At 44.3% G+C, this 23,663-nt stretch overlaps 2 protein-coding genes across 4 annotated transcripts; one reads left to right on the forward strand and one right to left on the reverse strand.

Annotated features, from left to right (window-relative positions):
- On the forward strand, positions 1-11,959 carry glb1l (galactosidase, beta 1-like). The gene is made up of 16 exons (XM_035409426.1): positions 1-328; positions 991-1,160; positions 1,355-1,505; positions 1,960-2,020; positions 3,422-3,516; positions 4,905-5,085; positions 5,517-5,575; positions 5,806-5,927; positions 6,767-6,807; positions 6,980-7,098; positions 7,297-7,371; positions 7,512-7,601; positions 8,093-8,206; positions 8,421-8,552; positions 9,117-9,338; positions 9,927-11,959. The coding sequence occupies exons 1-16, from the start codon at positions 263-265 to the stop codon at positions 10,128-10,130; spliced, it is 1,902 nt and encodes a 633-aa protein (XP_035265317.1). The 5' UTR covers positions 1-262; the 3' UTR covers positions 10,131-11,959.
- ankzf1 (ankyrin repeat and zinc finger peptidyl tRNA hydrolase 1) lies at positions 11,719-23,650 on the reverse strand. Of its 3 annotated transcripts, none has more exons than XM_035409424.1 (16): positions 23,432-23,650; positions 22,466-22,601; positions 22,140-22,270; positions 21,079-21,181; positions 20,721-20,932; positions 19,432-19,541; positions 19,115-19,268; positions 18,265-18,487; positions 18,046-18,153; positions 17,596-17,772; positions 16,983-17,108; positions 16,626-16,902; positions 15,970-16,081; positions 14,681-14,848; positions 14,497-14,567; positions 11,719-13,762 (listed from the first exon to the last, which is right to left on the reverse strand). In XM_035409424.1, the coding sequence occupies exons 2-16, from the start codon at positions 22,593-22,595 to the stop codon at positions 13,636-13,638; spliced, it is 2,229 nt and encodes a 742-aa protein (XP_035265315.1). In that variant the 5' UTR covers positions 22,596-22,601; positions 23,432-23,650; the 3' UTR covers positions 11,719-13,635. The 3 variants fall into 3 exon arrangements, with proteins under 3 accessions (XP_035265315.1, XP_035265314.1, XP_035265316.1); XM_035409423.1 differs by having other exon boundaries at positions 23,426-23,650; XM_035409425.1 differs by having other exon boundaries at positions 13,627-13,762; positions 14,461-14,567; positions 23,426-23,650.
- Between the last annotated feature and the right edge of the window lie 13 nt (positions 23,651-23,663).

Below are 23,663 nucleotides of genomic sequence, written 5' to 3' on the forward strand. Positions count from 1 at the left end.
AGACCTAGCGGAAGCTACACGAGAATCACATGATAAGCATTTTCTAACTGATAAACTAGTTACATGGGGACTGTTACTTCTTACCTGTCCCCGTACACCAGGGAAGACTGAACTGTGTGACTGGATCGCATTTAATTTGACCATTATAAAAAGCTGTTATACAGATAACTTCTAAAGAGCTAGCTAATTTCACATCTTATACGTCGTGAAAGGATACATTTAGGGAGATGTTCGGGTCGTGTGATATAGCGCATTAGAGACTATGAATACCCCGTTTGTTTTCACTGCTGTTCTTAGTCTGGCTTGTTTTGTTATTAATACAGATATGGTAAGTATCAAGCTTGTTATGTCGGCTAGTTCAGTGTATGGTAAATCCAAGTTAGTTAGCTAACTCAATTCACTAACTTTTATTTGCTTAATTTAATTATTAGTTAATCATTGCAAAATGAAAAGAAAGTAGCACCCTTTTACAAAAGCGTGGATTTGTTTTGAAATAAAAGTTAACTTGAAGCAACAACCTGCCAAATTCTTACATTGCAATTAGCAATTTTACTGTGAAAAAATTATCGATTAAAAAAACTGATCAAGCCAAAAAAAAAAAAGGTAATGATTCATAAGAAGTATTTTTAAGTTGAGTCAGTTTAAACCTATCAATTTTGTTAACATATTTTATTGATTTACATTGAGTTAACTTGTGAATCATTCCATCATCTGCTTTTTTTTTTTTTTTTTGATCAATATTAAACTTTTTTCAGTGTAGGAAATTAAGATCACCTGATGAATACTGTCCAGATGCCTGTCCTGTTTTTGCTAATATGTTTGGTTGTAGTTCATTCATCTCTTATTCCCCCTGGGGATTCTTGGTGCTGAATCAACTCTGAGTTTTTGTGTCAAATTGGGACCAAATGTACTCTACTAAAGGTGTTGTGAGAGTTGATTGTACACTGAACTTTTTACTGTATTTGGTTGTGTTTTTCCTGTGGTCTCCAGGCATCCGGAGCCCCAAGTTTCTCTATAGACTACAAGAACAACTGCTTCCTGAAGGATGGTGCACCATTCCAATATGTCTCTGGCAGCATACACTACTCCCGTATTCCACGGGTCTACTGGAAAGACCGCCTGCTGAAGATGTACATGACTGGACTCAACGCCATTCAAATGTAGGCCCAAATCCAAATGCAGTTCTAATGTAAATTGCACATGTAATCCTTATAAATGCAAAATCACTTAAAATGTTTGGACATCATATGTTATTTTCTTACCAGTTCTTTCTCGCCTTCAAATGTATTGTTTTACAGACTAGCACAACTGTAGGGAAACAGTATTCTACAGCATTTGCCCTTTCTCCCTCTAGTTATGTGCCCTGGAACTACCACGAGACTGTGCAAGGTGTGTACAAATTCACTGGAGATCAAGACCTTGAACACTTCCTTGACCTGGCTAATGAGACAGGCCTTTTGGTCATCCTTCGGCCAGGACCCTACATCTGTGCAGAATGGGAGATGGTAAGATCTGCTGTAGACTTTGCACTTTCATACTGGCATACTGGCACACTTTCATGATTGCTTGATAGTATATACAGTAGCTGTGTCATCTAGCAAACTTGTTTTTATTGTAGCTTTTTATTATGTAAGGACTATATTGTGTGACACTCACTTTAGAGATCAGATGAAGTAAACTAGGTCACAGTTCAGTCATACCCAGTGGACTCATCATGAGAACATGAGAGTAGGGAGGAACCTTTGGAAAGAACTGCCAGCTTTTACACATCATCAAGGTCTGTGTTTCTCCTTTTGTCAGACAGGGGTCAAATATAGACCAGCAGAAAAAATTCCAAAATGATTCAGACATATAGACATTGGAATGTTCGAGTTAAAAGACCTAGCTTTTCCATTAAGGCCTCCTAAGTCTTTCACACACACACAATATTGAGTCTACTTTGAATGTCTCTTCCTCCAGGGTGGATTACCTGCCTGGCTGCTTCAGAAGCCTAATATCATTCTTCGCTCTGCGGATCCAGGTATAGTCCAAGCCCCTCCCGCACCATTCTAGGCCTTCCCCACAAAGCCAAAGCTCCTCCTCCACAAAACACAATCCCAAGCCACTCCCACACAGCCTAAACCTCACCCCACAAACCACAAGCCCATTCCTCTATTGCCCAAGCCACTCCCATAAAGTCTAAACTTCACCCCACAAACCACAAGCCCCTCTGCACACAGGCCAGGCTCGTCTGATACAGCTCAGCTTCCTTCCTGCAAAAGATAAAGTGCCTTCTCACACAGCTGAAGCTCTTTTGCGCACTCCCAAACTCTTTCTTGCACAGACCAGGCCTGTCACTCACATCCTGTCACAAAAGCAGTTTTCTCGCCTGCATTTCCGCGATCCCTCGGCCTGAGTAGCAGCGTTCCCACACTGTCACATATAGCAAACAGGCAGCTGCTTCACCGCTGATTACATGCTTATTGAGAAATATACAGTATATGGGGGGTATCTAGTTTTTGTAGTGGAATGTTTGCACTCAAAAATACATTGTTAAATTTGTGGATGACATCTGCTCATAGGTTTCTCGTGACCTATTGACGCACGATTTCCCCTTATTGTTGGTCTACATGCAAGATCATATGTTTTTTGTTATATAGGTTGATTTTCTGTTTGTTTTGTGTGCATTTACTGGATTTATGGGTAAATTGTAAACTCTGAAGAATATATTGCACCTGTGTGCATTGTGCCAGGCGCCATGGGCTCCTTACTGAATCTGAAAGCGTGAGGGCCAAGTGGACAGGGGGTCTGGGGGTCTTCACGTGGAGAACCCCTTCACATGGCAGATTGTTTTAGGTTTTGGAGTTGATTTACGAATTCTATGAGCTGTTACAAACAATATTCTCTTCAATTGTTCAGATATCTCAATCACAGCCCAAGTTACGATGCTTTAAATCGAACAAGTCCAAAACTTAAAACTGAGAAAACAACATTCTGTTCTATTTCGATTCCGTATGAAAACATCACCACACAGGATGGTTGCTTTGTAATAATAATTTCTTTGAATTATTTGTTGTATTTATATACTGTACAGGGCAGCAAATTTGTGAGGGTTGAAGAAGGTGACAGGCTCCAAAACACACTACTACAAGGTTACAGTAGATCTTGGAACCTGTCACCTTCTTCAACCTAGGGTCACCATTTGAACGCAGGGAACTCAGAGTAACGTATGGGGGAAAGGAAAATGGCGACCCTAGTAACAGGGAAGATAGATCTTATCTGATAATCTTCAATAAGAGATTCCCTGTATCTGAGCATCATGACTGTAAATGAGTCAGTGAGGGAAATTGTGAATCAGACTGAGGAACCCACAGCTGGATACTGATTACACAGATTCATTGTTATTATAAGTTGTTTGACATCCCAGTCTCTGTTTCCGCAGATTACCTGCAAGCAGTGAGCAACTGGCTGGCCGTGTTGTTGCCCAAGATCAGGCCACGGCTCTACAATAATGGGGGGAACATCATCAGTGTGCAGGTGAGAGGAACTCTGTGGATGGCTGTTGTACAGGAAAGAAAATCTCTGGGAGGAAACATTTTTAAAAATGGCTGTAAAATAGACAGGCGGTAGGTACACTAAGATATGCTATGGCGGCATTACTCCGTTGTGGGCTGTATCGTAATCAGCACACTGCACTAGGAAAGTCACTACTGAAGAACACAAAGCTACAGTGGCTGTATCGAGGTGTATGCACAGAGTGCATGATCTGATGTTACTCTGAGTTCCCTCATTTCAAAATCTGTGTTTTACACTGATGCACTTATGTTCTGATAACATTTTTTGTCAAAAAATATCAACTCTCACAATAATAACACAATAAATGTATGTTGTTCATGATTTTATTAACAGTAACAGAAGCGGGGCGATACAGCAGAATTCGTGGGATTAAATAGGACACAAAAAATGTTTTGTTTTTTTTAAATATTTATTTATTTCGTTTAGCCTTCATTAAATGGCTGGGCAACGATGTGCCCATAGACTGTAGTAAAAATAGACATCGACATCACCCATTGATTCTCCGTGGGCTTGTGAAAAGTGTCCCACCGTGTTTTACAAATTGGAGCCAGAGACTGTGCAGTTGGGAAAAGGTCAAGTAATTGTCCCCCACCCGACAAAATCAGAGGTGGCTACACTACATTATTGGTTGGGGACAACATGTTTACTATTTGCTTGATTACTCACACTAGAACATGTCTCGTTTTGACTTTTCATTCAAATTAAGCACTTTCTCTTTTAATCTCGCTATGTCATCATCTGATCGTTACTTGCTGTTGAAAAGTATGTACAATTCATGTTACTAAAAAAATGTCGTAAATTTGATCTCATGATCACATATTAAAGTACCACCTCTGCCTCATTTTGAGCCAGGAAAAATCCTCTATTTCTTAAATAACTTATTCTCAGTTTGTGTTTATATACCTTAGTTTAACTTAACAACCAGAAGTCAAGCCAGTGGTAATCAGGACCTCATTGGAATAACATTTCAAATCAGACCTGAGGGTGACACACTATCTTTGCCCTTGTCCTCTTGTGAACTGTATTACTTTGTTCTGGCCCTTACCATAAACAATAGAATTTCCCACCTTGTATTCTTTAGAAAATAATGAATGCCCCTTTGTCTGATCTTTATAGCGTTTCAGTTTTTATCAAGGAGAGTGTGACTCATTTCCGTTTAATGCCTTTTTTGCATCAGTGATAATGAGGAGCTTGCTAAGGTGTAATTTTGTGTTGCTTCTGTTGCACTGCACTCCTACACGCTGCGTTCAGTCCCATTTGGTTGACTGAACAGCAAATAATGAACAGCAGTCAGGGCTCAGATAGATGGAAAATGTAGTTCCCTCCTTGATCTTTCCTCTGGCAATCAGGTGGAGAACGAGTATGGAAGCTATTTCGCCTGTGACTACAACTACATGCGGCACTTGCGCACGCTCTTCCGCTACTTCCTGGGAGAGGACGTAGTTCTCTTCACCACCGACGGGAACACGGACCGGGAGATGATCTGCGGGAGCCTGCAGGGCCTGTACGCCACCATAGACTTTGGGACAGGTACTGTACGAAGGAGGAGGGGACGGCGGGTCACAGTGTCACTGTAAGAAGGTCAAATATTGAAAGATATAGATTGACTGGGAGTTTGTCAGACCTCGACTTGCCTGTATACAGGACTAAGTCACATTTTCACAAGCTGATTGGCTAATTAACATCTGAGAAACAACTCTTTGATATCTAAGTCTGCTCAAAATGAAAAGAAGGTGAAGCACAAGTCTTTCAGAGTTCAATAATAGTGTGCCCTTTATTAATATTGCAACCACAATGTGTTATTCAACGTCTTGCAAGAAATTTCTGTTATATTAAAATCCAGATTTTTTCTATTCAGATTGTGTAGTGTAAATGGTGTTTGAGTCCGTTTCAGCTTTATGGTCAGGTGCACATGACACCCATAACACCCGTCTATCTGCTCCCTCTTATTTTCTCCTCAGACACAAACATCAGCACAGCTTTCAATCGCCAACGAAGATTTGAACCAAGAGGTCCTCTGGTGAGTCATGTATTTCATGCGTCATGTTCCAAAACGATATCGTCTGGCATTCTCTCGCGCGCGGCATGTCTGGAACCAGTGTAATCTGTCTTCGTTACTTTTTGCAATTGTCCATCTGAATTCTTTTTTCTGTGAATTACCACTGAATTGGCCGGACATGTTTATAAGGGAAGATAAGCTCCATAGATAGATCCGGATGCCAGGGCATGCCTGACTAAGCTGTGTTGCAGGTGAACTCAGAGTTCTACACGGGCTGGCTGGATCACTGGGGAGACGAGCATGCCCAGGTGGACACTGAGAAAGTCTGCAAGATGCTGGGAGATATGCTGTCCATGGGTGCCAGTGTGAATATGTGAGTGATGCCTTGCTCTGCTGGCTGAGGGTAACATCCGGGGGGGGGACGGGCGGGGGGGGGCGGTGTAATAAGACAGGCATTATGAAGGAGTTTGTGTACTCTTGTTCTCAGATGGCGTTGGGGAGTATATCTTAGTCTTGGCCGTGTTCCCTTCACAAAAATTAACTGGAATATGCCAGCTGTGGAATACTGTTCACATTGTTTGTTAACCAACTGATATATGCATCACAGTGAGAAAAACATGTTAAATGTCATCTTCTGCTATAAAGCAATAACCGGCTAAATAGGCTACCAATAAACACAGCTGATGTAACTGGCAACGGGTATTCTGTTACTGTTCTTGAATGCCTGCTTATTCACTGCAGCCATTTGGCTTCAGGTATTCTCATTCGCAGACACAAAGTTTACGCATGGTTTCACAACACCTTAGACTGAACCTCATTGGGTCTCATCATTCTGCATTAATTCACACCCATGTTTTGTGACCTGTGCTGTGACATCCACCATTATATTTGTATAAAGGCTGCAGCACGGTAAAAAAAAACTGCACTTCTCTGTTTAGCAGGGAAAGCAGGCTATATTCAGCAGACATCCGCTGCGTAGTGGTTTTACAGATGTGAAACCCCCCACAAATGACTTGTATGTTTAGAAAATATGAGAACGTGCAGATTAACAGGAAATGAACCGTAAGACTGAGCTGCAACGTAAGAGAAAGCTGCAGCTATTTCGGTGGTACAGTATATGTGAACACGTTTACGGAGGTACTGTTTGAGGAATAGCACCCACTTCCTCTGAAACATAATCTATACATACTGACTATTGTTCTCTCCCTCTAGGTACATGTTTGAAGGAGGAACAAACTTTGGCTATTGGAACGGTTTGTCAGCTTTTCATGAATGTACCTCTCCTCTTAATTGCATTCTTCTTAGCTACCAGTCACACCAAATGAAAGTATCATAAGTATCATTCAGTTATGTGGTAATGACTTGCAGGGAAGCAGAGACACATGCTAGGCTGCTCGTCTGACGTTTGATCACTTGACTGTGCAGGAGCTGACCATGACACAAGGTTCCGTTCTGTGGTGACCAGTTACGACTATAATGCCCCTCTGTCGGAGGCAGGAGACCCCACAGAAAAGCTGCTGGCCATCAGAGATGTAATAAAGAGAGTAAGTCTGAGAGAGTCCAAAGCTGTCCAACACAGATTCTGTAATACCTGAATTGATTTAATCCGAATTGACCACAGTCTCAAATTACTGTTGTTTGAGCAGAAAATATTATTCAACTAAGGCATTCCACCCAGTTGTACGCTAAATACTACAAATATTTGTTGTTATTGTTGTTGTTTGTAATGTGCTTTTATCCAGTTCTACACGGTTCCTGAAGGCCCTATGCCCCCCGCCACCCCTAAGTTTGGCTATGGATTCGTCACTCTACAAAAGGTGCGTCCGTGTCCTCTCTCCTGTAATTGGCCCATTGATATCTAAACAGCCAATCACGCTGTGTATACAAACCTCCCCCCCTCTCTGTATAGTACAGTGTACTCTGTGATATTCGCTTAATTGAACTGCACTTTTTGCAGGTTTCCAATGTGAGCAGCCTGCTGGACAGGTTGTCACCCCAGGGTCCTGTCCAATCACAGCATCCCCTGACCTTTGAGGAGATAAAACAGGTAGGACCTTGTACACAGTGGCATTGGAGTGAGCATGTCCCCTGAGACAGGCCTGCTGCTCGGAGAAAACACTTAAATATTACACCTCACACACTGTTCTATAAATGGCATCACACATTCTATGGTAAAGAGCTCCCAGGTAGGACAAGATCAGAGTTTGGAAGCTACTTGGTATTTCACTGCTGTTCAGATTCTGGCCCCAGAAATGATGAAGTCTGCTTGACTAATTAAGCAAGATAATATTGTCTGTATTGCATTGTTGTTGTTAATATTGTCTATATTGCATTGTTGTTGTTGTTAATATTGTGTGTATTGCAGTGTTGCGGTTAACATTGTTTGTTTTGCAGTATTGCAGTTAATATGTGTATTGCAGTGTTGTGGTTAATATTGTCTGTTTTGTAGTATTGGGAGTTAATATTTGTATGTATCGCAGGGTTGTGGTTAACATTGTCTCTGTTGCAGTACTGCGGTTAATATTGTCTGTTTTTCAGTATTATGGGTTCATACATTATCGGACCAAACTGCCCAGGACTCTCACAGAGCCGACACCCCTCCTCTCTCCACTGAACGGCGTCCATGACCGCGCATACGTCTCTGTCAACGGGGTAAGAGCACGGCCAGAATCACCTAAACCAGCCGCACTGTCCCAACCAAACCTGACCATGATGGAACAGTGCCAGGCATTCACAATGTTCAGAAATGAGTGCATTGGTAGATTTCCAGTCTTAAAGATTCAGTGTCAGTAGTAATGTAAATGTCGTTTTTTGATGTTGCGTGTTTCAGACTGTAATCTCAGAAACGTGTGCCTCTGTGACCTAGGAGTACCAGGGTCTGCTGGAGAGGGACATCACCCTGGCGATGAAGGTGACGGGACAGGCCGGGGACCAGCTGGACATTCTGGTGGAGAACATGGGGAGGGTCAACTTTGGCACCAAGATCAATGACCACAAGGCACGTCTGATCTAAGCCTGCTCCTGCAGCATGCCCAGCACTGCACTGCCCTTTGATTAGACACACGGAGGTGGCATAAGCTTGTGTGACTCACAGATGTCAGTTGCGTATCCACGTACAATTTTTGTAACACTGATTATCTGTGTCTGTTCTGGTGTTCTTTCTGGTTTACAGTACAGAAAGGTACAAGCATGTCTGTTAGGCTCTCAGGTGCCGTACTGTGTATGCCTTTAAAAACCAACAATAAAATATTAAAATCTGTTTAAATCTGAGAGCCAGTGCAGAGACCGAAGTACTGCAGTAATGTATGCCCACTTCTTTGTCCTTGTCAGCACACTGGCTGCTGTGTTATAGATCATTTGTAATTCTCCAATGACATCACTCTGGGAGGCCAGCGAAAAGAGCATTGCTATAGTGCAGTCTATTCTCAGCATCAGACCATATACATTATTATCATTCTAAACCTGTATCTCCTTAGGTGCACCAGGTATGTGAACAGAACCTTGCAGTAATATGCTTGTGATTAATCAGTGATTCACAGTGATTGGTTGATCCTGTCTCTAGGGCTTGGTGAGTGACCTCATTCTGGGCGAAGACGTCCTTACTGATTGGCTGATCTACTCCCTGGACATTGATGGGGCCATAGCCAATGGGTGGCCTCACTCAGGCCTTGAAAATGCCATTCCCAGCACTGCCAGCTCAGATGGACCCATGTTCTATATGGGAACACTGGATCCCACTGGCTTTGCTTGGGATACCTTCCTGAAGCTACACGGATGGACTAAGGTGAGTGAAACCATAGCAGGATACTCATTAGCAAACATAGAGGCCACAGAATAGCAGAACCAGCTGAAGCAGTGGTCTGTGGTGTAGCGATGTACTGACCACGTCAGAGCTAACTGTGTCCAGTGTGTAGCATCACTCAGGGGAACTGGGTTACAGTGAGCAGTGTGACCGCAGTGTGACCAGGATGAGGGGAATGAGGTATTTCAATATGGGAGAAAATATGAAAAACTGAGGAATAAGAAATATGAAAATGAAAAGAATGAATCCAGAGTCCCGTACGGCCCTGTCCTTATGACTGGACTGTCTGCAGTAGACTGAGCACAAACCAGATTATTTCCCCAGTGCCTGGCTAGTCAGCTGAGTGAAGCAGGCAAAGCTCTCAGTGAAACAGAAACAAATGTAGGACTGTAAATGGAAATCTGCTTTATTACATAAATGCAGAGATTGCGGTGGGAAGAATGGACAGCTGTGGCATATGTAAGGCTTTTTTGGGGGGTTGGCTGTCTGATATGGGCCGGGGGGGGCATTGGGGTCTCCCTGTCCTACCCTACAAGGCTAACACTGTGTCTTAATCCCACTTTCTCCCAGGGCCAGGTGTGGATTAATGGTGTGAACCTGGGCAGGTACTGGCCACAGAAAGGCCCCCAGCAGACTCTGTACGTCCCGGGGCCCGTGCTTAGCTCCTCCCAGCCCAACAACATCACGGTGCTGGAGCTGGAGAAAGCGCCGCACGAGCCCAGGGTTCTCTTCATGGACCGGGCACAGCTGAGCAACGCCACGGAGAAGCCCTGAGCCGGGGGCACCGCGGCGGAGCGCCTGCCAGTCAGGACCTGCTTCATTCCTGTCAGCCCGTCCCTCGAGGCCCTGTACTGCCGAGAGTCCAACTGTATTCCCATCCTCAGCCAGTCAACCAGAACATGCTTCAGCATGTACCTTTCACCAACTGAAAAATCCACCTTGTCATTTCACCACCCAATCAGTGGCCACGTTGCCCTTAAAAGGATAGTTCACCTTCTGGAGTTTTTGATATTCTTTTACTTTTAGTGCTTAAGTTTTCCATTGGTCCAGACAATCTTTCTGTGTGATGGATATTTTAGATACAGACCTTACAAGTTACTGCTCCACTATAGGGACATTGGTGGGGTTTACGGTTGAAAGCAAGAAAATGCATTTAAAGTAACTGTTTGTACAGTGACATTACAGCTCTGGAGGTTGTACATGTGTATATTACTTTTTTAAAATTACATTTGTTCCTATCTTCATTTGAAATTGTCTCTGATGAAGCATGCAGCCATAGACTGTGACAAGGAAAGGCGTGGCTCGGCTTCCTGTATCAACGGTACTACCCGTGAGAGAAGCCCCTCAAAGCAACAGCAAATGAACAGGACCGAAAAGGGTTATTGCTAGTGCAATTCAAACTTACGGGGCAAAACATTGAGTCGCTTTCACCAGCTATCTTAAGACAACCCAGATTTATTGAAATTGGGGCTCGATGTCCTCTGGATGTCTGCATGCCGGTTCAGCTGTCCTCTTTGACCTCTCAGCCTGTCAGTTGAAACTCCTCATCCGTAAATTCAGGCGCAAATGACTTTCAGAAATGTAACTGAAACTATCTTCCGTTTCATATTCTGAGAATAGTAACTTCAGTTTCTATTTGCAAGAAGCTTTGCTAATGTCAGGCGTGCAAGAACAAAGGCAAGAGCATACACAGCTTACAAACTGAGAAATACTGACACGAAATAGAAACATTTTTATGTTTACACTTGTGAATAAATGCTATAAAAAGTATGTGTGCTTATGTAGAGCCTTTGGAAACAATGTCACTGCACAAGCTGCTCTGGAGTTACTTTGGAGTTACATTGCCCCTATGATTGTCAATGCCCCTATGATTAGACACAGAAATTTCTGCATCTGAAATATCCTTTTACATACACAAAAACCTTTGGGCCAATCAAAAACATACACTAGAACTATAATAACTTTTTTAAAAGACTGATGATTTATTCATTTCTTTTTTTATGAAAAGTGGTGTCATGATTTGCTCAAGCTTCACACAATGTATTCAGTCATGACAATTACTTGGTCATAATTTTTTTTTTACATAACCAAGGACCAGGGTACTTAACATTGCATATTAGAACTGTCCATTTCCTTGCAGTACATTTTTATTGCTAACTTGGCTGAAATAACTTGAATGTTTTATATGCACAGTGCTCATTTCCATTAAGTCCCACAATATTGGAAATCAGCAGGCTAAAGGTGCATAAATTCAGACCAATGGAAATGTTGTGATGTCACTCTACCGTATGCAATAGTACCATAATATCCTGCTTCCGTTTAAGCCATGGGAATCTGTCTCTCACTATCTCCACTGCAACAGTTCCTGCGCTATGATGTACAGTTCCAGCTTTCAAACGTTTCAGTGTGAAAGGTGAAGGAAGGACGTCTGGTTTTCAGTTGATAGCTTAGGAAAAGAAAAGCCTCCACTCATAGGACCTGTGTTGAGATGTGATCAAATAAAGCCAGAGTTGGTGTGGTTCAGAGGTTTGCTGCCCAAGCAAATGCAGAATTTGTTCATATTGTAACTTTTCATGCCTTACATTAAAATGCACTATACCGAACCGTGATGCTCCACGTCCACTTATTTTAAGATGACATGCATGAAATACAAAATAACCAGGTGCTGAAATGTTCCTCTGAAGTTCTGCCACCTGCACCTCCACAGTCAGAGCACAGTGACTGAAGGACATGCACTCTGATTTCATGCCTCGTCTACAGACTGGTCATTTTTGCCCCCTACAGGCCACACAGTGCTACATCACAGAGCTAGTTCTATCTGAGAGGTGAGCCTTAGTAGACTTTAGTAGACACTTTAGTAGAGTTGCTTACACAGATTAGTTTTTCAAACAATCCATTTATACACCAGGATATTTTATTGAAGCAATTCAGAAAAAGTGCTTGCTCAAGGGTACAGCAGCTGTGCCCGGGCTGGGACTCAAACCTGCAAGCTTTTAGTTACACACTCAGTTCCTAAACCCTTAAACTATACACATTCCTTCACCATTATGTGCTTTCAAAAAGCAGGTTGCTTGATAGCAACTTAACTTTTAAAGCACATAATGGCTTCGAAATTCACAGTTGAGATATTAAGGGGTGTAATTTATCTCCTAGTACAAAATATGAAACTCTCTTGGGCTTACGTTAACCACAGACCTTATTTTCCACAGAAATCTAAATCCCCAGGGGGAAAAAATAATTGGAAATCTGCGAAGGGATCCCATGGCTGAAATATGCAAACTCCCTCCCGGGTTTTGGAACTACAAACTGTAACACTATTTGTGAGAGTGCAGACATCCACGGCTCTCCTCAGAAACACTTAGTGTCACCAGCTGCTTATTTACACACAGCAGACTACAGTTGAGCTCGCACAGGGCAGAGTCAGAGGAAGACCTGTTCACTGCTTTGACTGCAATCTACAGGCGCCCGATCGACCAGCGGGGGGTCGCTAGATAGCAATGAACACGAAGCTCATCGCCAATTGCATGTCACCCTATGAAGCCACCAGCCACAGTCTGCACTGGCATGGTCCAGAGGCTGCAAGACTCATCCATGCACCACAGTGTAGTGCCTTAACCAAATTAGCCAGGCCATATTCAATCTTTAATTGGTACTTGTAAAACATTTAATTCAAAATGGTAATCATTCCTGATTGTACAAATATTCATGTGGGGTTTTAAATCAAATGAAGTGGCAATTACACAAAACTGCAAAACATTATGTGGTTTGTGCACATTAAATGGTTTTCCATTATTTCCAAGTGCTGCAATCAACTAAAAGCATTCAGATTACAAGGTCAACATGTAAGTGGACACTGGTAATTACATTTTATATGTAATTTTTTATATGAATAAATATTACAATTAATTATAATAATAATGAATAATTATTATAATTGCATGCATTCCTGCAATTATTCTATTGCTATAAACATTATGATACAGCTGGTCATGACACAACACAGTATCATGTGAAATGCAACATGCATGAGGCCAGGAGACCCTGCATGTACAAAATCATACTGAAATGTTAAATTAAACATAACATTATTAAGTCAGGAAACTACATTTCCCTTTAGTATTACAGGCGGTAATGCTCATCCAGATTAACTGTCCATAGAGGGCGACAGGCAGGAGGTGAGGTAGTGGCAGTAGCAACAGGCCTCTCTCCGAATCAGACTGCTCTGCATCTGGTGAGGTTCAGATATGAGAGGTCACGGCAGGACGCGAGAGGTCAAAGGTCACGGCTTGGTGTCGGAGGCCTTGGCCTTGCGGTGCAGCTGGACACAGCGGGGTGTGCAGAAAGAGAAGTGCAGGTACTCGAAGGGGATCTTCCCCAGCAGAGACTCTCCACACTGCCAGCACCGCCTGAGGCACACAGAGAGAAAAGAAGAAGGAGAGAAGCGCTTCTTCACATTAGTCAAACAAACCACAAACGAACCACGTTTGACATGCGCTCGTCTGCAGCACAAAGGAAATGTGCACGTGCTGGAAAAGTGCACGTGCAAGATCTGAACCTGTCCTGCATATTTGATCTCAGTCAGATTTACAGTCAAGCTAATAAATTGGATGCTTTCCATGAAAATGTGCATAAACTGACTTCACGGTCAACCCTGCATGATCATTTGACAAATGAGGTCCATTACCTTGCATAAATACTGAACTGGAGATGAGTGGGGCATTGGGAGTGGTAGTCATGATTCTGCACTACAGAAAAACACAAGCAGATTCTGCCAGTAGTACCTGGTGTTGCTGAACTCTGTCCTTGTGTAGTATACCTGGTGTTGGTGAACTCTGTCCCAGTGGAGCATTACCTGGTGTTGCTGAACTCTGTCCTTGTGTAGTAGTACCTGGTGTTGGTGAACTCTGTCCCAGTGGAGCATTACCTGGTGTTGCTGAACTCTGTACTTGTGTAGTAGTACCTGGTGTTGGTGAACCCTGTCCCGGTGGAGCATTACCTGGTGTTGGTGAACTCTGTACTTGTGTAGTAGTACCTGGTGTTGGTGAACCCTGTCCCGGTGGAGCATTACCTGGTGTTGGTGAACTCTGTACTTGTGTAATAGTACCTGGTGTTGGTGAACTCTGTCCCGGTGGAGCATTACCTGGTATTGGTGAACTCGGTCCCGGTGGAGGTCATCTGCTGTGCCAATCTCTTCTCTGCAGCCAGGGCCCTCTGTGGCACAAGGTCATACAGGGTTGCAGTGGTCAGGTCAGAGGACAAACAGCGAGGGCACACCTCTGAACCGAACACAAGCCCACAGCCACTTCCGACCCGCCGCGCCCTACCTTTTCCCTGTCGCTGAGAGACGTGAACTTCCTCTGCTCCGCCAGCTCCGCCTCCTGCTTCTGCCTCTCCTCTTTCTGCTCCTTCTCTCGCTGCTTTCTGGCGACCTTTTGCGCACGCCTCTTCTCGGCCTTCTTCAGCTCGATCTCCTCCGTCAGCGGCCCCGGGATCTGAAGCGCACGGACGTACGCGCACGTTACATTACATTAAATGACATTTATTTGCCAGACATTTTTATCCAAAGCGACGTACAATAAGTGCATAAACCGTGGTGCAACAAGACCTGAGAAATGAACCTTTGTATTTACCCTGAACATCCCAGAGGAATCTGATGCACTGATCATTCTACTGGGAATTTATGATTCCTGATGATTACACCAATTCAAGGGAAGTTCTTTCAGTGTTCTATTCGCATATATCAAAAACCAAGAAAGATGGTACAGTAGGCTGGCTACATCCCAAGTGATCCAGAGAATCAAATAATATGAATTGGCCTCAGTTAGTGATGGGAAAAGTATGTCTTATGAACCTGATACTGGGTAGAGCTAGAGCTTTCATTCACTGACTTTGAACCGAGAAGAAAAGCTTGCTATGAACAGAAAAATAGTGATTGGTTCAAACCAGTGAGCTAGTGTAAACATATGGTAGCTCCACCCAGTTTTGTTGTCATGGAGCCTCATTCTCCGATCACCAGCCTCAGTAGCCCTGAAAAGGAAAATGCTGCCCAATGATCAGCTCTTTCAATCCCTGCCAACCTTTTTAAGCATAAAGTAGATTCTAACCCATGAACAGTTTCTACAGTAAGGCAGGGGTGACAACACAATGTAGGCCGGCTTATGATTCCACCTTAAAATCAGAAACCAATTTATACCCAATAAAATATGGAGATAAATTAAGTGTAATCAGCTGTTTTAATTGCTGTGGTGATGATGTAACAACGGAAATCAGAAAACCCCCTGCCTTTCCGGAACACAAAGAGGCCTCCCCTGTTCAATGAGCATCATTTCTATAAAACATGGACAAGAAGCATCATAGGACGAATGGCAAATTCTCTCAAAAAAAAAAAAAAACCTTGTTCAAGCGCTCAGCAGTACGTCTGTCAACATTTCTGTTCATTTCACTGACTGACAACTTTCAGTACTTCTATTTAAGTTTCCCTACATTCGAGGACCCTCGTGGGTTTTAAAGTAGCGCAGTTACCGTGGTGACGCCTCCTCTTTACTGCAGTGTCTGCGCTGTGCTACAGAGGCCGGCCTTCTTTATTCAGCGCAGTGTCAGGACGCAGGCTCACCTGCGCTTTGCTGTAGTCGTACTTATCGGGGTGCTCAGCCATGTACTTGCGGAAGACGTTCCTGGTGTCCTTGTCAGGTGCCACGGCGTAGGGCGTCTGTCCCTTAACATCTCTGAACGCAGTGACCACAACACCCGTGACTACAGTGCAGTTCATTAACACTTAAATAACAATTTATTATTCCCATCCTTCCTGCACTTCGGAAATCATTTTTTCCCCATAAAAAATGCAGGTATAAACCTGGGAGGTAAAAGCCTGTCTTTTTCTCTTTCTTACTGGATTTCCTTTTAAGCGTCTATGATGTAATGTAATGCAATGGAATTAAATACATTTTTTATTATGGTGGAGGAGGGTGTTCCCTTAATTTTTGATTAAGCGGGTGAGTGTTCCCTATATACATTACATTACATACCTATCAGCATTAGGCAATACTTGCACAGATTAGATTTTTACATACAATCCTCATACACACCTGAATATTTACCAAAGAAATTTAGGTGAACTACCTTTCTCGAGGGTAAAACAGCATCACCCTGACTGAGAACTGAACCCACAACCTTTGAATTATAAACCCTGGACCCTGACCATTATACTACACTGCCACCCCCCAGTGAATCCTGCATGTTTAATCACAGTACGGGGGTGGGGGGTATTACCTGCACGCTGGGTCACAGCCTGCGTCCATCAGCAGCCTGACCACGCCCCGCTGAGCCGCGGCTGAAGCCACATGCAGGAGGGTGAACCCGGACGAGTCCATCTCCCGGTTCAGGAAGGCGGGGGAAGGCCGACGCCCCGGGCCTTCGTCGTCGCGCCCCTCCTCGTCCTCGCGGCCCGGCGGCCGCAGGAGGCCGCGCAGGGCGTCCAGCTGCCCCGTCTTGCAGGCGGTGTAGACGGCGTCCAGCAGGCCGTACTCCCCGCGGTCCGCGCCCGCGTCTAGGAAGGGAAGCGGAGCGCCGTTTGGTTACCCCTTCCCCGTAGGGGGCGCTGCGGGGAGAGCGACGCCGCGGTCTCACCTTCCTCCGCGCGCTGCGTCTTTTTGGCCCTCCTGGGCCTCCGCTTCGCGCGCCTCTCCTCCTCGTCCGCGTGCCCCGCCCCGTTCTGGTCCGCGCCCTCCCTCGGCTCCTCCGGCTCTATGGGTACTGAACCGCACAGACTCACGATCACGGTCCAAAAAGTTACCCTGTGCCTTTCAGACGAGTGGGTGCAGTATAACAGCACCCAATTCAATTTTGACATGGACCGGATTAAATTAAAAACGGTTTAAATGCACTATTACTCAAAGAGTGACTTTATGTTCGTTCAGACTACTCAAAAGGGTAGAGGAACGAAATGCGAAGTTTCAATATGAAAGAGATGAGGCTCGGATCACTGATAATCAGTGGAGACCACTTGCACAGACGATCGGTCAGAAATTATAAGGTTGAGCCTGGAGTGGGGGCATCTCCTCACTGCAAATCAATGAGGCAGGAACTTGATTCACACCAGTTCTATTCAGGTCATACTGCACCTGACAATTAACAGCTGAAAATCTCTAGGGAGTCCTAACACTCGATGAACACAAGGCCCCTGAATTTTTTTATTTGAAATGTTACTTGGAGCATCTGATGCTACTATGTTTTGGGTTACCTTCCGCCCCTCTGTGTCCCTCTTTTTTCTTCCTCCGGCGCCTCCTGCTGGGGTGGACCTCGAACTCGCGGAGCTCCAGAGTGTCCAGAGTCACCTCGACCTCCACCAGCTCAACGTCCCCCTCGTCTGTGCTCCCGTCCTCCTGCGGCTCTTCTCCTTCCGCTGCCACAGGGGGCGCTGTGGGAAGCGAGGAACATAACGCATAAAGAAGAAGGGCCCGGCGTTGCCTCATTGTGTCATGTGTGCAGAGGAAAATGAGAAGCACTGAATCCTGTGAAGCAGTGAGGCAACACTGGATTCTGAACATTCTGAATCTGACTGAATCGTATTTAATTCTGCCATATATGGCATATACAAAATACACCATTACGTCTTCACTATATTTTCCATAATCTGACTATAAAATTATGAAAATTATGTGAGCGAATGAGGGACTGCTGTACGGCTCACCAGTTACAGGAGCAGGGCTGGTGTCTGCTGCTCCTTCTGGTCTACTGGGCTTCTTTCTCCATGCTTTCTTTGAAGGGCAGAAGATGCTGGAGACATCAGTGTCTTTCCCTAAAGGACACAAATGATAATGCTCAGTAAACGCATGGCACCCCTCCACCTATAGACCACGAGGGCACTCCAATCTGTGATGCTTGGGAGGGTAAGTTAGACTCGGCGTACCGTAGATGTGTAGTGTGGAGAGGGTCGCGTGCACCCTTACGACCTCCCGAAAAGTGGCCCGGCGGGTGGCGAAAGGCAAGGTGCGAACGCGGGGGTCGTTCTTGTCAAAGGGGGCCGCCCGCCCCCCGAAAAAGATGCTGCGGTTGTAGCTGGGGGCGCGGAGGAAGATCACACTCGCCTCCTTCAGGTGCTCGGACCAACTCTCCAGCAGGTCCTGCACATCCTGGACAGACAGGGGAAAGGACGGATTCTTTCATTAAAGCACTCTTTCATTATTCATTCATTAAAATCACTTAGCAGCCGTTCTCAACCTGAGCGACCTACAGTAGTTGAAAAGCAATTTAAAAATACCAATAGCATTTAATAATCCTACAAATGCAAAACATTTGTTTGGAAATTTGAATACAATTATATAAAATACTATTTTATTTTTCAGAAGTCAGCCAAATGCTAACCCCTGCTCTCACAAACACCTGTATACCGGCAGAAAACATCTGTAGAAATGCATGTTTGACCAAAAAACATTTTATATACCTAGCTGCTAGTACAAGTACCTACTTTTTGTGCCTTTAGAATGAACGGGTGAGTCAATGTCATTTCTAATACTGCTTCTTTCCCCGAACTTTGATTCAGAGCATTAAAGGGACCCCACAAATACCACTAAACATTTCCCGAAGGTTCATTAACACTCTTTCCAGCTGAACATCCCTAGCCTACACAGAAAAGAACAACAAACATATTTAAAAATCACGTAAGGACTCAGCAAGCGAGGGCTGATGCAAGCAATTGTTCAGCACCAGGTGCTCCGTAAAGAGGAGGCTCAGTGGGTAACGGCTAGCGCCTTCCCTACCTTAACCAGCATAGCCTCATTGTAGCGCCGCAGCGTCGCGCCGGCAGATTTGGGCGCGTTGCCGCGGCTCTGGGAGTCCCGCAGCCCCTGAGCCGTGCCCCGCTTGGCCCGCACCGTGTACCGGTGAAACGTCTTGTGCTGCAGGACCTCTTTCCTGCGTCGGCATGGGAGTAGCATTCAACACATTCGAATGTAACTTTATTGACTAAATAAACTGAATTACAGTACCAACACAGCGTAGATTTAACACACGCTTGAGGTCTCCACATAGGCGGTGAACCAGGTTTGGCATTTAGAGGAACAACATATCCGCTCACCCCTGAAAAACGGCTCCTGCAAAGTGTCCCCCTCCAGTCATCAAAACGACCCACACAGACTTGTTACTGAAACTCAGCAAGGTAGGAACCAGGTCCTCCACCTCCTCCATCTGGAGGACGGGCAGAGAGATGAGGCGTTAATCTCCACCCACTGGATGAAGGCAGTGCCACCCACACAGAACCGACAACAACAGTTTGCACGGTAAATTACAGCATTTCATATGAAACGCGTAGCAATGTTTTTTTGCAAGCATTTCATTTAGTCTGTGTGTAAAATGAACTCTCAATAACACTGTTTTTTACGCACAGAAATTCCCAAAAATAATTACAATGCGAATTGATTTCAAAAATCTATTTGCAATTTGCCTGCTGCCATATATTATTTGGCCAACTGAATGTGACATAAATTGTTTTCCAATTCAGCATTGCAGCCAAACAAGTATGGATATTTAATCTGAGCATATTGCATATTCTCTTTCTGTCAGAACTGTAAAATTACCTCATTTTCAGCCTTTTTTGTATTTAAAGTCATGCGATCCTCCTGTTGCTGTACTGTTTGTACCTTACAATTGCAGTACGATTACAGTAAACCATCTTGGAAGCTCATTAGGGCATCATGTTATTTCTCTCAGTTGGCTTTCAAAATCAGGCCTGACATCATGTATGTTTACCCTCAATAAATACTGTTTTAAAAATCCTCAAGCCACTTCTAAATAAAAAATGGCAAATATCTAGCAAGCTGAAACAGCTTTACCCGACTAAGTGAACGGAGATACACAAAGCCTCTTGCTGTTGTTTAGAACTGGTTCCGTTGTGCCAGACTCGGCTAAACTGAATGTTGAAAAGCTTGTCATTTTTTTGGGGGCTTTTTCAGCTTTATTAGACAGGATAGTGTAGAGAGACAGGAGGAACTAGGAGGAGAGAGAGGGAGAGACATGCGAAGGTCGGCGGTCGGACTTGAACCGCCAACGTCGCGGGTCGCAATGAGCATGTGGACAGTGCTCTATGGGCTACGCCACTGGAGGCCCCTGTCATTTTTTATTTTTAACTGCATTGATTGTGTAATGACTGAGTTGCAAAAGCTGATTAAATACCATCTATTTCCATCTCTGAGATTATAGCGAATTGTACAGTGAGTTATGAAACGTATAACTAAAACTACGAAAATGAGCAAATGATTGCCTTTAGGACCATACTGAACATACTTTCCTTTCCTTTAAGTAATTTAACAATGACCATTCAAAGCCACATGCACTTCCCAGAGCTTCTATATTTAAGATGAAACCCACCTTCTTATTCTGCAGGACACAGCGATACACAGACAGGTACTTTCCCTGAGCATTCTGGAAGACCACCCTGGGGCTCAGGCGGCTGAGGGGATCCTCCATTTTAACAGGGCTCTCAGTCCCACCAGAGGCCGGGTCCTCAACACCACGGGAACACCGATCGCTGCCCGAATCCGTGTCCTCGGAGTCTGAGCCTGAGATGCTGGACATATCACCTGCACAGAAAGCAGCATACTGTATGTTGGCCTTCAGCAAGAATTCACGAACAAGGAAATAAACAGGCGTAAACTGACCTAACTTACAGTACTCTCTTCCGTTATTATTTTTCGCGGTTTCCTGCCTCCTAATGCTTGGGTCTCACCTGCTCCCGTCTTCCTCTCAAACTCCTCAGCCGTGGCCGGGCTTCGCCCCACCAGCCTCTGTCTCAGGTTGAAGCGGTGCCAGTCCAGTTTGTAGTGCTCTGTCTGCCGAAACCAGAAGATCAGGTGGGTCAGGCGGCCAAATGCCTCGGCAACTTATTAGTGACACGCGTGAGTGGATGAACGAGCGACAGGGGCCCTCAAAAAATATTAGAACGGGATTTTCTGGGGTGCTGGGGCCCATTATGGGCTCTTTCCATCTGGCCCAAAATCCCCGGTGGATTGGCACCCCTATGAGCGAAAGCGTGCGCGCACGCGCACACACACACACACACACACACACACACACAGGCACGCACACACAGGCGCACACACACACACACACACACACACACAGGCACACATGGGCATCTTCCCTCTAGTTTGTCATACTCAGAACCCCACTGCCCACCATTCAATACCCATTCCATCCTTGTTAAACTGTTGGAAAGTACAGGCATCAAAAAATTAGCTCCATTTTTAGAATTGAGGCCAATACCATTTCTCTGACAAAAGTAGTAAGAATGCACCCTCAAAAACAGGTGCCCATTAAAGGTCCATTCATCAAAGTGGGAAAAGTCAACATCGCACACTTCTCTCCATGCAGCTAAAAACATTTTTTGGCGCCAGCATAGGATCTACTGTAATCTTTGTAAGATTATCTTAATGTGAGTTCCAAGATGTGCAAAACAAACCAAATCTGTCATTATGCTACGTAATAGTAGGATACTGTAGGATACTCTTTCATCGATCTTGAGATTGTTTGTATGTCAATTTTTAACATCCTCCACGCTTATTTAGTAATGATCACTAACTGGATGATTTTACTGTCTTTCACTGATAAATACCTCATAAATTGTCCCTTATTTGCCTGTGCTGAATGGTGAAAGTCTGAATTTAGCAACCGATCTATAGGGGCACCTGGAGAGTAACTGATGAAGTCAAGGTTGTCGGTCACATGCTTGAGATTAACTCTGGGTTTAATTATGACAGACACAGCCGGTGGAGATTCTGGTACACCCACCTGCTCTTCACGGCTGTCAAAGGGACACTGACAGGCTGAACAAAACATCCTGTCTGAGACCTCCCCAACAGGAACACCCTCTGCCTTCTTTTCATCCAAATGACTCTTTTCCCAGAGAAAGTCCCCCACATCTAAGTTGCACAGAAATACAAAGGAAAGAAATGCCTTTTGGAGTTTGAACCTTATACATTACTGCAGCAGCACAGTAAAAATATGCTCAGTCCATAGATATCTGCGTTCAAAACTGCAGCTGCAATTTGCAGGCGTCTACAGTACGCCAGGTCATAAATGAAACAACGGGTTCGTATCAACTGACTCGCTCAAACCTTCATTATTAGATGTACTGTCGTCAGGTAGGGGTGGCTCCTGGACAGCAAGAATCTCTCGAATCCCCTCTAGCAGTGACTGGTCTTGAAGGCAATCGAACAGGGTGCAGTATTCTGGAACTGCTGTCATGATGAACTGAAACAGAATCTCTTTGGTCATGCATTGATAAAACGAGGAAAACGAGATTATCTGTGAAAATTTCATACAGTGAGCACCATAATTCATTGGACAGTGGCACATTTTTTGTTATTTTGGTTCTGTACTCTAGCACTTTGAGTTTGAAAGGGTAAAATGACAATGAGGTTGAAGTGCAGACTGTCAGCTTTAATTTGAGGGTATTTTCATCCATATCGGATGAACCGTTTAGAAATGACAGCACCTTTTGTACATGATCCCCCCCATTTTCGGGCATCAAAAAATATTGGACAGTTTAACATAATGTAGAATAAAGTAATCATTTTTAATATTTGGTCGCCTATCCTTTGCCTGCAATGACTGCTTGAAGTCTATTATGGTGCTCACTGTATATGTCCCACAGCCGGGGGCAGCTTGTGACACTCAAATTTCAACATATTCATTCCCGATTGACCAAGCAGCCAACTGGCTAGCTTCAGCTATACAAATTCATAGGGTTTGTTAGGCGTATGTTATATTTAACTGGCGGCTAAACAACGTAAAAGTTAAGAATACTATTTAAAAGAACCTAAGACATGTCACGTGTCTGCCAATAACGTCGCCACTACCTAGCTGGTCTAGTTGGCTTATAGATGAAGCAAGGGCTTGATATGCAACGTGATTATCAGTTTGAGAAATGTAACAACGGCTGGACTGCGCTTAAATCGCAAAATGCAAGCTAGCAGCTATGCTACCCAACATTATAAATCCATCCAACGTTAGCGCCAGCTGGATAGCACGTTAATTTCATCACAAAATATATAGCAAATGTCAATTAATGTTACCTCTACTGCCACGAGGTTGCTGAAGTCCTATCCCAGCTAATAGTTTGAGTTTGCACAGAGGTTTTAGACACGCTTGTTACGATGTTCGTAACTTTGAGAAGTCAAAGGTACTGAGCTGGTCAAGTTAGACTTCCACAAAAACTGCAAGCTGGCAGTGGTGACAGAAATATCTCTACTACTAAAAACAGACATCTGCCTATCTATACTTCCGTGAAGCCAGAAGAAAGTTTCTGGCAAC

The sequence above is a fragment of the Anguilla anguilla genome, chromosome 3 (genome assembly GCF_013347855.1).
Source record: "Anguilla anguilla isolate fAngAng1 chromosome 3, fAngAng1.pri, whole genome shotgun sequence".
Taxonomy (NCBI): Eukaryota; Metazoa; Chordata; class Actinopteri; order Anguilliformes; family Anguillidae; genus Anguilla; species Anguilla anguilla.

Bases quoted from the DNA above. Each gene is read 5' to 3' on its own strand.
- glb1l (XM_035409426.1), top strand. From the start codon at position 263: ATGAATACCCCGTTTGTTTTCACTGCTGTTCTTAGTCTGGCTTGTTTT. The intron at 5,928-6,766 runs GTGAGTGATGCC...CTCTCCCTCTAG, and splicing joins ATGGGTGCCAGTGTGAATAT to GTACATGTTTGAAGGAGGAA. The intron at 7,099-7,296 runs GTAAGTCTGAGA...GCTTTTATCCAG, and splicing joins TCAGAGATGTAATAAAGAGA to TTCTACACGGTTCCTGAAGG.
- ankzf1 (XM_035409424.1), bottom strand. From the start codon at position 22,595: ATGACAGCAGTTCCAGAATACTGCACCCTGTTCGATTGCCTTCAAGAC. The intron at 18,488-19,114 runs GTAGGGAAGGCG...CTGTCTGTCCAG, and splicing joins ATGAGGCTATGCTGGTTAAG to GATGTGCAGGACCTGCTGGA. The intron at 17,773-18,045 runs GTGAGCCGTACA...CGCTTCCCACAG, and splicing joins CAGCCCTGCTCCTGTAACTG to CGCCCCCTGTGGCAGCGGAA.